The sequence below is a fragment of the Hemitrygon akajei genome, unplaced genomic scaffold (assembly GCF_048418815.1).
Source record: "Hemitrygon akajei unplaced genomic scaffold, sHemAka1.3 Scf000160, whole genome shotgun sequence".
Classification (NCBI taxonomy): domain Eukaryota; kingdom Metazoa; phylum Chordata; class Chondrichthyes; order Myliobatiformes; family Dasyatidae; genus Hemitrygon; species Hemitrygon akajei.
The window spans coordinates 124529-139942 of NW_027332046.1; the positions used below are offsets into that span (position 1 = coordinate 124529).

The 15414-nt window shown below is 42.7% G+C and overlaps 1 protein-coding gene across 1 annotated transcript; it reads right to left on the reverse strand.

Moving 5' to 3' along the window:
• Positions 1 to 814: 814 nt before the first annotated feature.
• LOC140724088 (uncharacterized) lies at positions 815 to 14081 on the reverse strand. Its single transcript, XM_073038575.1, has 7 exons — positions 13958 to 14081; positions 11600 to 11735; positions 8459 to 8571; positions 3531 to 3626; positions 3063 to 3158; positions 1108 to 1185; positions 815 to 879 (listed from the first exon to the last, which is right to left on the reverse strand). The coding sequence occupies exons 1-7, from the start codon at positions 14079 to 14081 to the stop codon at positions 815 to 817; spliced, it is 708 nt and encodes a 235-aa protein (XP_072894676.1).
• Positions 14082 to 15414: the final 1333 nt, after the last annotated feature.

A 15414-nucleotide genomic window follows, 5' to 3' on the forward strand; every position in this document is an offset into this window, starting at 1 on the left:
TGTATCTCTAAACCGCCTCGCAAAGATGATTGCACTAATCCCTCAAACCAGTTAAAGCCCCTTCCCAGCAACAGAAATCTCAGTTGTATCTGGAAATGAAGGGGAGATGCAGGCTGGGAAAGTGCAAGCTATGAAAAGGTGAGTCAGTTAATCTGCAGTGATGGAGAGTTTAAGTAGCTTTGATTGCGGTAGGGAAACAAAGTTAACTACTTCGACAGCGCTTCTCCCGATAAATGCTGCCTGGCCCGTTGTGTTCCACCAGCATTTTGTGTGTGTTGTTGTGTTAACTACACATGGCAATTTGAGAGTGGCAACTGCCGCTTGCATTCAATGAGAAAGAGTGGGCACAGGGCATAGGAGATAAGAGGGGAAAATTTAGGCCTACTGGGATGGGGTGGTACAACCACAGCTACATTAGTCAGAATTTTCAAACGTGAATAAACGTGAAGTTAATCTCACCAGACGGAGATAATCCTCAGAGCTTCCCTGGTTGTTCTGCCCAACATATAACACTTGGACCTTGTTGATCATCTTCTCACAATCCTCCTTCGTTGGGAGCCTTTTGACTAGAAGATCAAAACAGTTTTGAGTCATATTTCCACTGGCCTCTCCCAGAAGCAGCAACCCCCATATTTATGGGGATTGTGCAGGTAAGATCGGAAACCACATTGCCAGAGGTTGAAGCACATCATGATCTGCACTTAAATGCAAAGAGGGCTCAGCAGGGGAAGAAGGTTGAGTGGGCTGGGATGGATGGCAATGGATAGAGACAGGTGTCAGTAAGGGTTCTCATCTGAGTTTAATTTGAATGCAACTAGTGGGATGAAGTGATCTTCACAGATGAGACATACGGACTGTCACAGAAAGGTGCAGTGTGAGCTGTGTGGAGTAAAGGGTGGGGGCATACAGTGAGAAGATATAGAGACCACCAGAGAGCAAAGGTGGTGGTGGAGCATAGAAAGTATGGACTGAGGAAATGTAAGCAAAGGTGTGCTGTGATATTTACACAAGGGATACAATTGTTTCAGAGGGGGTCTCCAACAATGTGGCAGCAACTCTAACTGAGGACTCTCCACAAAACCACCCCCACACACTGACACAATATACCTGAGCACGGTTGTTTCCCTTGGGCAGAGGATGTTTCCGGAATCCATGTTCGAGTTGATGACTCGCTGTGTCTTTCACCTTTGGAGGTCAACAGATGTAGACGAGAAAACAAAGAAAAAATAAATTATATCAGAGTGAGACAGGAGTTGGAGTAATGGAGGATTTCCAACAGCCGTGAAATTGCTTTCCCAAATCAAATTGCTTTCCCAAACAACTGTTACTGCCTTCAGCACGAAATAGAGTGAACTTCCAGGTGGCCATATCCTTTTCAGTAATCCTCACCACCACCTCACAAGCTTGCAGACGCTTTTGGTGCAATGGTCATATCGAGACCAGGTTCTCCAGTCACAGCTCTCTGGAAATCCCATACTGTGTCTATGTGCAGGTCAGAAACAAGTGAGGTAATTGGACAAGAACACCGAAGAGATGCGAGGTAACATCATGTAACATCAATGATTGATCAGTGTCAAACAGATTACAATCTCAACCTGAGATACACAATCCATTCACACATCCATTTTCACTTAACGCTACTGTCTCACCTTGCATCCCATCACTCAATGTTCACTGCCCATCGCCATTTCCCAAGGCACCAAAATCCCTCTCAATTCTCACCCACTCCACAGTTATCACCTCTCAGGATTCACTCTATATTACTCTGAATAGTCATTCCAACTATCACTCCGTTCTCCCTGCTTTATTTCCTCCTCAGTCACTCTATCATTTAGATACTCCATCCTATGGCTGGTCACACAATTCCTCCATCCTTCCTCACCGTTCACTTCATTCTTTATTGCATACTCTGCTGACCATCCTGCCATCTCTACTTGCTCCACTCCAGAATTAGTAGGCATTCTTTCCTCTATCTCTATCAGTGTTCCCTTCCAGTCCCAGTTACTCAATCTTCACTTTCTAACACCAGCATTGCCTCAGCTCTCTGAGCCTAACAAAACCGGCCCTATTCGTCAGTTCATGATACTATCTGCAACACATTCTCATACATTTTTTCATTTTTCTTTGGATATTTTGACTTCTTTTGCACATTGGTTGTTTGTCAGAGTTTGTTATTTATGGTGTTCCACAAGTTTGATCATAGCTCATTATTTTCCACTAAATGCAGAAAATATAATCTCAAGGTGCACACGTATTTACTTCGATAACAACTTTACGTTGAATTTTGAACCTCTCTTCACCCTATTTATTACTCCATGATACAACCTTTCCAAAAGGACCTAACATTGCTTCAAACCATTCTCCAACACTCAAGTCCTTCCATGACCTCAAATGCAGCAACACATCAAATTCTGCCCATTACTGGAACATGATGTGCCGTTGTTGTCACCAGCTTTCCTGTATCCTTCATTTCCCATGTCCCCTATCCAGCCTGCTCCTGAGTATCCATCATTCTTCATTGATAACCTCATCAGTCTCCTATCCTGTCAATCTCCTAGCCCTCAGCTACCCAATCACAATTCCGTCCATTTGATAAATTTGTCCAAACCCGGTGATATCTTGACACGCCTATTATTTGCCGCTCATGCTTCTGACCGCATTGTCATTCGTGAACCTACTGTTGGTTGTTATTGCTGACTGTCTGCTCAATCACCCAGCTTGGAATCAATCCTGAAGGGATTGGAACCATTCCAATGGAATACTTCAATGTCATTGTCCATTAAATCCCAGGTTCCTGCCCTTGTAATCTGGCTAACAACCCATCTCACTCGGGTGCATGAGCTCAACCTTATACCAGCATGGTGACAAACCACCATGGAGATGGACACTGCCATTCTGAGTGATCTGAGATGATGCTGATATGTGGCAGAGAGGGGAAAGATGAAAAACTGATACATTTCACCCCTTCTTTACAGGATGTCCAGCAGGTGAATTAATCCATGAGACACTCTTACTCAGAGTGGGAGAGACAGAATGAATCCCATAAGCACAAGGCTTGCTACCTGTGGATGTGTCTCCCGCTCGGACAGATGAAGGTTCCTGGGTGGGTTCTCCAGTTGATGAATCGTTGGCTTCTTCACTTGTGGATTTTTTGATATCTGGAATAAAATAACAGAGGGTGGAGAGTGTGTACTCTAGGAAGAGTAATCAGTCTGGGCAGCTATTGGGGAAGCAGAGGACTTGATACAAGCAGAAATTGACATACCTCTACCTTCATCTTTCCCTCCCAAACAATTGATGATCCCTTCCTTCCGATTCGGGATGAGTTTCATAATGAAATGTGGGACTCAATATCCCCAGTAATGACACCTGAGCTTGAACTCCCCACTGTTTACATGGACAGTCGCAGACTAGGTTCTTTCTTGTCATTCCTGCAACTTCTACCATACATCATGGCATGATTCCCATCTAATATTCCTGATTCCTCTCCTCTTGATATGAGCTGAGGTGAAATTTTCAATGTCTTTTACCTGAGGATGTACCACTTGTTGGATTAAGGGATGGTTCCTGGAAGATCTCACTCGTCAATGTTCCTTTTGGACATCCATTTGTGGGAGTTTCAAGGTCTGGAATTAATGAATAAACAAGGGAGAGTGTTTAGCATTAGACTTGGAGCATTTACCAAACTTGTTTCACCAAAACCCCCTCCACAGATTGTCATTCTGCCTCATCTTCACAGTCTTGGCACATATTAAATTAGTGGAATGATCCTGAGCAAAACCCTACGCTTGATTGATTGCAAACACTGAAACATGAAATTTCATCCCCTGGTGAGGTGCTGTTCAACCCTGGACCAAATTGAGCTTCTATCTCATTTCTTAATAATTTTTGACAGTTGATCTGGAAAATGAGAAAAAAACACCAGGAAATTTAAAGGATTAATAACAATTTGAACAGGTTCTGAGGATAGAATTTGACTTCAGAGAAGAAGGCAGACAATCCCAGGATTATATTCATCAACAAGTGGTGTCTAAGCTGGCAGCACAACAACACGTAGACATTGAATACAAGTCATGCCCCACTCCCGTCTCCTGTCATTCATCTCAATATATCTATCCCTCACAACTGAAAACTTGACTATCAAATTTGTTCCTTGACTTTTACAATTCTTCCTGAGTCATTCAAATTCCTCTCCTCAGTCCTGCAGCTCGGCATTCACATCCCTCAGTCATTTTAATCTCACCCATCTCCTATCGCACTTCATTAGTATCTATCCCTCACATCCAGCAACTTGGTACATTCAGTCAAATTCCTCTTTACAGTTCTGTACATTGTCATTTCCATGCTCTGCATTCACTTCCCTCAGTCACATCACCCGGTTCACCCCACAGACTAGTCAATGCTTCTCCACAGAAACTTGGGGGAGGCTATTTTTCTACAAACCCTACAACTGACACGTGATTATGAATGTGGACAAAGTCACAGGGTGCTTCCGTACTGTCGGTTCCCAGGAGAACCCGTATCTGTTTTAACTCAGGGACACATGGTAAGTCTAAAAGAGGAGATATTGAGCTAGTTTGAGATAGGACGAGACTACAGCATGCAACAAAACCAGCCTTCCATCGTACCAAAAATTCCCGTCACACCCCGAACTGTAAGGTTATAGAGCACTTACCCAGCCACCAGTTCCTGTATTCCGCATCCTCCTCCCATGAGAGGTCCACTCAGCTGACCCAAGGCATCCTATCCAGATGACCCCAATCTTTCTAGCAGATGCTGGAACCCTCTTTGAAAGTTCCCTCCATTCCCACTCTGAGACACTCCTTCTCTATATGTCAGACACTCCAGAGTAATTCTCTCAGATGCAACATCCAGGGATACTCAGATCTGACTCTATATGCTACAGTCACTCAATTATCCACAGCATCTGTGCATTCATTTACCTTCATGTCTATTTCAATCCACGACCTTACGTTCAGCCCACTCTCCCAAGTAGCATGCCCAGTGTCACTGCAGCTCATGGTAAACATGAATATTTGTGCCCATCCCCATTATGCAACTCTACAGTTACTCTATCACTCCTCTCCCATTTTGCTTCCATCTCTCCAGAATTCAATCAGCACATTTTCCTTCCATGTGTCACTCCCCCTTACTCCCTCCCTCAACATATTGCATCCTTCCGCACCCCACTCTCCTCAGCCACTCCATCACCACTTTGGTCCTCTCCCACCAGTCTCTCCTCTGTCACCTTGGTCACATCGTCACCCCATCAGTTAGGTCAGTCTATCACCATTCTCCCCTCAGTCAATCCCACACACTTCTTGATTCTGGTTCAATCAATTGGATAGTAATTTTAGAGAGGAGACTTTATCAAACAATCCACACAACTGATACCTGAGTTTGTATCTGGGTCCGTGATCATAGACAAATTATTGCCTGGCTCAGGTGTTGTCACCTTGGTTTTTGCGGTTGGTACAGATGCTGGATCTGTAATAAACAGGGGTACATGGTCAGAACAGAGGAGCAGACAATTGACCACCCAGTTGGGACTTAATTAAAGAGAACAACCAACAGTAAAAACAGAACTGCAGGTGCTAGGAATCTAAAACTGAAGCAGAAAAAAACAGGAATGCTCAGTTGTTCTGTCTTCATCTCAGAAAAAAGAACTGAATCAACATTTCAGGTTGGCGGTCATATGTCAACAGTGTTTGAAACCAGACCTATAAACTTGCTATTATCAATGTATCCTCATTCTCCAAGCAGAGTGCACTCCTTGAGTTATTAGAAGACATTCGCCTTCCTCACTTATCACTTTCCACATCACTCCTTCCCACTATCCTACTGTGAAGATGAATGGCATTGATCCCAACACCAACAAAGACAGATATATGAAACAGATAGTACAGCGCTCCCCTGTGGCTATCCCCTCAGAATAATTTGTTTTGATACTGTTGAAGAAGCTGATCACTCAAGGAAAACCATCAGCAGCAGAGATTTCAGTGGTTCAGGCTGACTGGGGAATGATCATCATCATCATGATCACGCGCCATGCTTTATGATGTCGGCCATGATGATCTCTATGGCCATGAATGCTCTTGGCATGTTTTATTTTCTACAGAGGTGGTTTGTCATTGCCTTCCTCTGAGCAGAGTCTTTACAAGATGTGTGGTCACAGTCATTATCAATACTCTTCAGAGATTGTCCTCCTGTGTCAGTGGTCACATAACTAGTACTTGTAATGTGTACCAGCTGATCACATGACCATCCATCATCTGTTCCCATGGCTTTTCATGGAAAAAAAATCAGGCAGGTGCAGGATCCTAAGACAGGTAATTTGGAGAATGCCGATGAGATGGATATTTGTAGCAGCTTGTGTTTGAGCCCACGAAGGGCAAAACAATCCTGAAGTGGGTGTTGTGTATTTAAACAGCTTTAATTGGGGAGATTAAGGTTAAGAACGCTTTGGAGGCAGTGACCATTATATGCCGGCATTCACTCTGCAGTTCCAGAGGCAGATGTAGAGGTCGGATGTGTCATCATTACAGTTGAATAAAGAGAATTCCAAAGGCATGAGAGAGGAGACAGCTTTCAATAAGTTTTGTGCCTCTTTCCTGACTTCCAAAAGAATGTTCCATTTAAAAACTCAGAATCCAACAGAAGCTTTAAAAAAAAACACAAAACAACTATAGTCCCATAAGGAGAGAAACAGGAGATAAGCTATCCAATAACATAAAAGAGGATTAAAAAAATCAGATATATAAGGGGGTGAGAGTTGAGACTGGATATTGGATGACTGGAAAATTACACTGGAGAAGCAGTACTAGGGGATAAGAAATGGCAGTCGAACTTAAAAAAATGCATTTTTTGCAGCATTCCCTGTGGAATACACTATCAGCATTGAAGAAACTTGAGAGTGTCGGTGATCAAAAGTGAGTGCAGTTGCTGTTACTAAGGAGAAGATGCTTTGATACCTGAAAGATTTGAAGGCAGGCAGTTCACCAGATCAAGTGTACTACAGCCCAGTTTTCTGAAGGAGGTAGCTGCAGATAATGTGGAGAATTAGTAGTCTTTCAATCTTTCAAGAATCACTAGATCGTGGAATGGTTCCGGAGGACTGGAAATTTAGAACAGTCACTCCCTTTGTAAGAAGGAACAGAGGCAAAAAGAAAGGAAATTATAGGCACTAGCCTGCTTTGCATGGTTGGTAAGATGTTCAAGTGCATTACAGAATGAGGTTTCGAGGTTCTTGGAGGCACCTGATAAAATATGCTGAAGTCAGCATGATTTTCTTCAAGGGAAATGTTGCCTGACCAATCTGACGAAATTCTTTGAAGAAATAATGGAGAGTCAGTGGATGTTATTTATTTGGACTTTCAAAAGGCCTCTGACAATGTGACACACATGTGGCTGCTTGACAGGATAAGTGCCACTGGTGTTACAGGTAAAACAGCACTATGGATAGAAAAATGGCAGATTACCATAAGGCACAGAGTGGGAATAAAGGGAGTCATTTTTCATTGGTTATTGGTGACTATTGGATTAAAACCTACAGCATATTGAAAGACTAGATGGAGTTGATATGAAGAGAGTTTTCTTATTTTGGTTGGGTCTAGGACTAGAGGGCATATCTTCAGGAGAAAGGGGTATACTTGATGAGGAGGAATTTATTTGCTCAGAGAATGTGGATCTGTGGAATTAATTGCCACAGATGGCCATGGAAGCCGAAATTGGGTATATTTAAAGTGGCAATTGGTAGATTCTTGTTTAATTAGTGCAGGAAAGGTTAGTGGGAGAAGGTCGGAGAATAGGGTTCAGAGGGAAAATGAATAAATTATAACTGAATAGTAAAGCGGACTTGGTGGGCGGAATGACCTAATCTTTCTCATATATCTTATGGTGCAGTTGCTGCCTCAGATCCTGAGCGATAATTTCTGCTGAATTCTATAAAGAAGTTGCATGATCTCCTAGTGATCATGGATGTTTTGCCTAGTTTCCTTTCCCATCCTAAACATCATTTTCCTTTTTGGCAAGTGGAAAAAGGGAATGATATGCTCCTCTTGGTGACTGATTGTGGAAGAAGAGATGTTAGCTCAGTATGAGGGCTGGAGGATGGGTGATATGGTCCTTGGATAGATGGAGGGGACTTCTTAGTCCCTCATGAGAGGCAGCAGAGTTGAGTCAAGCTTAGATTTCAGCAGTCATGTGGTACAGACAGTGGATGGTCCATGTGAGTCTCAACGTGGGAGGGGACAATACATGTCAGACCATGAGGATGAGATCCTGACATGGCAGATTGAGTTGGACTGTGGGTACAGGGGAAATGACTGAGGCAATTTACGGATCATGCAGTAGACTGAAATATTCAGCATATTGTATGATGATCATTTGGCATGTCTCAACATTTCAAAAGAATCTCCTACCCCTCCCTACCGTGCATTAATGGAGAATGGTAACGTACCTGTACAGTAAACTTTCTTACAGCAGTCTGTCGGCTTCAGCCAGTACACAAAGAAATCACCACAGTTTCTGACCTTGATTGTCCGATTTGTTTCACAAAAGTTTGACCAGAATCTGAAGCAGACAGTCCTGTGAACCTCACCCTCTTTCACGCTGGGATGGCGTCCTGGGATGGGGTGGGGGGGGGGGGTTATAAATATTGTAAAATATACCTTTCTCCACAGTACCATGAGAAACATGCAACTGGACCCACTGCAAAGCCATTGTCACAACCCACTGTCCGGACCAGGCTCAGGCAGTGTGAGCTGCTGTCCTCCCAACAGCCACACATCATATCAGAGGAAAGCTCCTACTTGGAGGTCCCTTGTGGGTGGCTGTTCAATGAAACACTGAAGCTGACAAACTAGTGAATACCTCCAAAGAGAATCAAAGACATTTGCAAGCTCAGAAAAGATCTAAAACTGATAACAATCACTTGTTGCAGATGTTAAATTTCATGTGTTTTATATATTTTCTAGGCACATTTAAATATAAACATAACTTGGAATTTGACAAGAACCAGGAATTTTAAAGTAATTGCAAACTGAAAACTAAGGAAGGGGTTCAACTGAAAGCATTACAGGTTTTGTGGAAAAATAAATTGATTTATGAATTACTTCATGAACTGTGGGCTGCATGGAAAACACTCAACTCCCTGGGTGCTGCACCTCCACTGAAATTGCACCAGATCTCAGCTGGAGTGGGCTTAACCAGCAGATCCAGAGCACAACTGGAGGTAGCAGGAATATCCGGGAAGCCAGTGCACCACTGCCAGATTCCATGTAGAGCCAGGGCTTCAGAGCGGCTGAAGTGACTAGGGAGCATTTCTCAGGGATGTAGAGATCTGTTTCCATACAAGGGGGCATCTGACATGATCCTTGTCTAACGTGACCCAATGCGATATGTAACTAAGCCCCGCTGTTGCACACTATGACCTTACCGTTTAGCCAGCCTGTACTTGTCCCGGAGCACCTTTTCATTGGAACGACAGTCTCAGGAATCCTCCACCCACCAGAACTGAAAAACAAAATAATAGCATGTCCGTCCTCAACTAAGCATCTACTATGAGAATGAGCAGGAATTGGAGCCCATTCCATTGGTTTAATATTTTCCCTCATCTCAGGATACCCCATTTGACCTTATGCAGATGAAAGAAATCTTGACCAATACTGGCAAAATGCTGCAGAGACACAGCAAGTTAAGCAAAGTAAAGTTTATTATCAGAGTGTACATTTTTCACCACATGCAACAATGCTTTTCTGCCAGTATACTTAGCAAATCGATAGAACAGTAACAGCAAACAGGATCTGTCAACGTCAGTACTGTAAACTATGATTGGTGGAAGGGGAGTTAGTGTGGAGGAAACAGGTAGGCTGCTGAATGACTGAGACAGATTAGGAGAATGGGCAAGAATGTGGCAAATGAAATACAATGTTGGAAAATGCATGGTCATGTACTGTGGAAGTAGAATTAAGCGTATGGTCTACTTTCTAAACAGGGAGAAAATCTAAAAACCTGAGATGCAATGGGACTTGGGAGTCCCTGTGCAGAACACCAAAAGGTTAAGTTGCAGGTCAGTCGATGGTGAGGAAGGAAAATGCCATGATAGCTTTGATTTCAAAATGTCTAGAATACAAGGATATGATGCTGAGGATTTATAAGGCACTGGTGAGGCCTCACCTGGAGTATTGTGAACGGTTCAGAGCTGCTCACCTTACAAAAGATATGCTAGCATTGGAAAGGGTCCAAAGGAGTTCCCAGGTATGACTCCAGGAATGAAATGGTTTTCATATGAGGAACGTTTGATGGCTCTGGTTCTGTACTCGTTGGATTTCTGAAGGATGAGGGGGGAATCTGATTGAAACCTTTCAACTGATGAAAGGCCTAGACAGAGTAGATGTGGAAAGGATGTTTCCCATGGAGGAGAGTCTAGAACAACGGGGCATAGCTTCAAGACAGAGGGGCACCCTTTCAAAACAGAGATGCAGAGACATTTCTGTAGTCACGTGGTGGGGAATTTGTGGCAATTGTTGCCACATGCAGCTCTGGAGACCAGGTCATTGGGTGTATTTAAGGAGAGATTGACAGATTGTTGTCTGGAATGGTATCAAAGGTTACAGATTGAAGGCCAGAAAATGGGGTTGAGGAGGTGTAAAAAAAAGATCAGCCATGATTGAATGGTGGAATAGACTCGATGGGCTAGATGGCCTAATTCTTCTCCGATGTCTTATGGTCTATGGTCCAAAGAGGATCTGTATGTCAACATCAGGACTGTAAACTACAAATAAACTGTGTAAATGCAGATAATAAATGCAGCATCTGTGGTGAAGAATGAACGTCTGACGTATTCAGCTGAGACCCTTCATCAGAACTGGAAGGGAAGGGAACAGAAGCAGAAGGTAGCTGACTAACCCCCTTCTCTTGTCCTCCCTGCCCTCGTGCCCATCCATCACCTCGCTCTGGTTCCTATCTCGTTCTTTTACTCCACTGTCCACTCTTATCAGATTCCTTCTTCCTCAGCCCTCTGCCACTTGTAACAATCAAACCTCAGCTTCTCATATCGTCCCTAATTACACTCTTCTGGTCTCATCCAATACCTTCCAGTTTGTAGTACAACTCCCCCCATCTTCTTAGATTATTCCTTCCTTTATGAACAAAGGCTTTGAAATAAAATTGTATTTGTTCCTCACCATAAACTCTACTCGACCTGCTGGATTTCTCCAGCATTTTGCATGTGTTGCCACTTTTATACTTTGTGCTTTTATCTATTCAATCAAAGTTTCATTGTCCGTGAATAGGCTGTGAGCTCCCCTCTTCCTACATTTATTCTCTGCCACATAACTGACTAATGACGCCAGATTTCCTGCATCCACTCCCTTTTCTATGTTTCTGTGTATCCACAAACTGCCCTATTTTTATGAGCAACGACTCCAATCCCTATGTATTCATTCCTTCCAATGTTATGTAACTGATGTCCCAGAAACAATGATGTTTATGCACTCTGCCACATTCCTGTAAACAAATAAGTCAATCTCCCTTCACATGCGCCTTGCTTCCCTGTAAAAGTAGTTTTCATTGACTCATAATTGTCTGCTCCCATTACCTCTTAAATCGGTACCATCCTTCAGTCCGGATTTCATCATTCATGTAATTACTGCATTCTTCCAATGAACAATCCGTGCTTCTCCAGGGCTGATCCAGGATAGTGTGGTTTACACACGGATCGCCAAGCGTGGAACCTGCAGCAGGAGTATGCTCAGTGTCAAGTGTATAAACAATAATGTTAATTAGGATTATTAATTAACATCAGTGTTAATGCCTCTTGTAACTCAACCCCACCTCCACCCATCTCAGCTGTACTCTCTAAACTAATGGTCATCTACTCACATAAACACTGTCAGTGCAGTTTCACCTTTCAGCTCTCTTTATTGAATCGGTGGCGTTAACACTGAATCATGTAGTATAGAATCATCCGTGCTGACAGTGGCCACCCCTCAGTCCTATCAGGCCTAACCTGGTCCATAGCCCTTCTTTGACCAAATAATTCTTACTCACCTGGACACAAATTCTGTCAGCAACCAAACTCTGAGACAGTGCATTCCAAGCACTTACTGCTCCGAGAGTTAAGGTCTCCTTCACAAACCCTCTAAACTAAAGTTATATATTCCGTAGTTTGATCTACCTCTGATAGATGCCCATTGGACCATAAGATAGAACTGGAGAATTAGGTCATGAGTCACATGAAGTCTTATCCACAATTTCATCATGGCTGATCCCTAGACCCTAGTCTCCTGTTTCTCTCTCTTTGTATCTCTACTGTCCTGACAAATCAAGAATCTATCATCCTCTGTCTTATATATACATAAAGATGGCCTCCAGAGTTTTCTATGACAATGATTTCTACAGATTCACCTCTCTCTGGCTAAGAAAATTCCTCATCTCTGTTCTAAATGGTCATCCCTCTATTCTGATGCTGTAAATTCTGGTCCTAGACTCTCCGACCATACGTAACATATTCATCCATCACCCTATCAAAGCCCATCAATAATTTATAGGTTTGAATTAGGTCACCCATAATTCTTCTGAATAATATGAAATACAGCCCCAGAGAAATCAAACACTCTTCATATCAGAAGCCATTCAATCTTGGAATCATTTTCGCAAAACCCTTTGAACCCTCTGCAGTTTCAGAACATTCTTTTCAAATCTTTCTATTATTATTATTATTATTATAATTCAAAAATAGCACATGTACACCAAAGTAACAACACTTCAATGTCGATATATGAAGAACGTTCTTTATATATGAAGTGCCCAAACCCACTCACAGTACTGCAACTAAGTCTTTACCAGTGGTTAATAATGCCTTAAAATTACATTCTTCTTTTATTTTCTTGTCCTCTTGAAATTAACGCTAATATCGGATTTGCCTTCTTCACCACCCTCAACCTACAAATTAACCTGCATAAGGACTCTGCATCTCATATTTTTGATTTTTTTCTCCATTTAGAAAATATCCTGATCTTTTATTTATTCAATTAAAGTGCATGATCATACACTTGCCGACACTACAGTCAATCTGCCACTTCTTTGCCCATTCTCGTCATCTGTCTAAGTCCTTCTTGCATCTTTTTTACTTCCTCAAAACTACCTGCCGTCTACGTAACAACTGTAAACTTTCAACAAAGCCATCAATTCTGTATCACTGATATGGAAAAGGTTACCTGCAGTCTACCCTTCTGGTACCTTTTTTATCCACCAATCTTATATTCCTGTTTCACCTCGATTGCTCCAGGAGAACAAGCCTAGCCTCTCCACACTCTCATCGTAACTGAAACACTCCAACCTGGTGATGTGCCATTGCATCCTCCCATGATCTGCATAACAAAACTACCACCGATGTCTGACAAGGTTTTTTATAAAAGTTTTGTATTCTGTATCCTGAGTAATGAAGGTTTGCATCACATTTACACTCACAAATTGAGTGACTTATTATTTTTTTTCTTTCTATATTATCATACGTTGCATTGAACAACTGCTGCTAAGTTAACAAATTCCACAGCATATGCTGATGATACTAAACTTGATTTTGATTCTGATATGACATGCACAGAGTGCAAGAGTTCAGTATTCACATTGGAACTCTATGAGTCACTCCACCAAAGAAAAGATGCAGTGGTAAAACTGAATGTGCAGAATCCACCTACAAGGAAACACTCTCTTGTTTGGAGATGTAATACTTAAACAGAGACTAAGCTGTATAATATTGTGATCATGTAATTTATAAGGATGAGCCTCATGTGCAGACAATATGCTAAATCTGGCTTCAGAACCACATCCTGGGCAGTTTGCTTCAGAGGGACATAAAAGGCAGGGGGCACTGCTGGTACTGATGAATCAGGGCATCCTGGAATTCCCCATCACCCCTTACACCTCTGTGTGAATGAGAGCAGTGACATACCTGTACAGTACACTGTGTGATCACTAGGTTCCGGCTTCAGCAGATACACAAAGTAGCCAATGCAATTTTTGACCTTAATATCCAGGCACGAGTTGTTGCTTTGACTTGAACCACTTGTACTCATGCCAGATTCAGGTATGATGTTTTCATTCCTGGTGAAACAAACCCTTCTCTTCACCTCCCCCTCTGTCACAGAGGGATGGGAACCTGGAATAAGGTTTACACAAGTTTAATTGTCATTCAACTGCACATGAATAGCTTCGCATACAGCCAAACAAAACAGTGTTACTCCAGGGCCAAAACACATTGCTAACAGTCATACACAGCACAAGGCACATATAACATATATAAAATAGCAGTTACACAATCACACAAAACTTATGAGTTAATGTTTGAGCTATACAGGACCCTGATCAGACCCCACTTGTAGTACTATGCTCAGTTCTGGTCGCCTCACTATAGGAAGGATGTGGAAACCATAGAAAGGGTGTAGAGGAGATTTACAAGGATATTGCCTGGATTGGGGAGCATGCCTTACGAGAATAGGTTGAGTGAACTCGTCCTTTACTCTTTGCAGTGATGTAGGATGAGAGATGATTTGATAGAGGTGTATCAGATTATGAGAGGCATTGATCGCCTGTATAGTCAGAGGCTTTTTTTCCCAAAGCTGAATTGGCTGGCATGAGAGGACATAGTTTTAAGGTGCTTAGAAATAGGTACAGAGCAGATGTCAGGGGTAAGTTGTTTTTTTTTTAAATGAGAGGGTCTTTTAAGAGACCCCTCCCCACCCCTCTCCTTTCCCCTCCCCTCCCCTTCCCTCCTATCCTCTCCTCTCCCTCCCTCCCTCACCCCAACGGTACCACAACAATTACCTCGAACTACACTAATCTGAACTGAACTCTGCTTCACTTGAAGACTGATCATTTACCCCTAGACTTCGATAGAGCTTGGCTGATTCCTATTCCTATATTTCTGGGTATATGTGTATATTATCATTGCTAACCTGTTACATTTATATCCCTGCATTTAGTGCACTGTATTACTTAATTTGTTAATAAACTTTATTAGTTTCTAGTAATTACAGACTCCAACGAGTGTTCAATTTCTGCTGGTTTGACAACCCAGTTACAGGGTACGTAACATAGCTCAATGTCCAGAGCCTATGAATGTGGCAAGAGCAAACCACTGCAGTCCAGCTAATCTTCCATTTAGTGACAACTAGAGGGCAGCACCGAGGTCAGCTTGGCTGTCACATCAACTGCCTCTGGCACTGACTCCAAAGCCTCTCTCCTGGATGGCTGCAAACTTTGGCACGATGCTTGCTCCTCAGTCCTGGCCTTGTGATCATAAGGGAAATGACCAAAACAATCACAGGATATTAGACTGCACACCACCTTCGCACACCAACTCCAACAGCTTTCTGTAGCACGGAGCCCAACAAGTTCAGTTCCTCCACA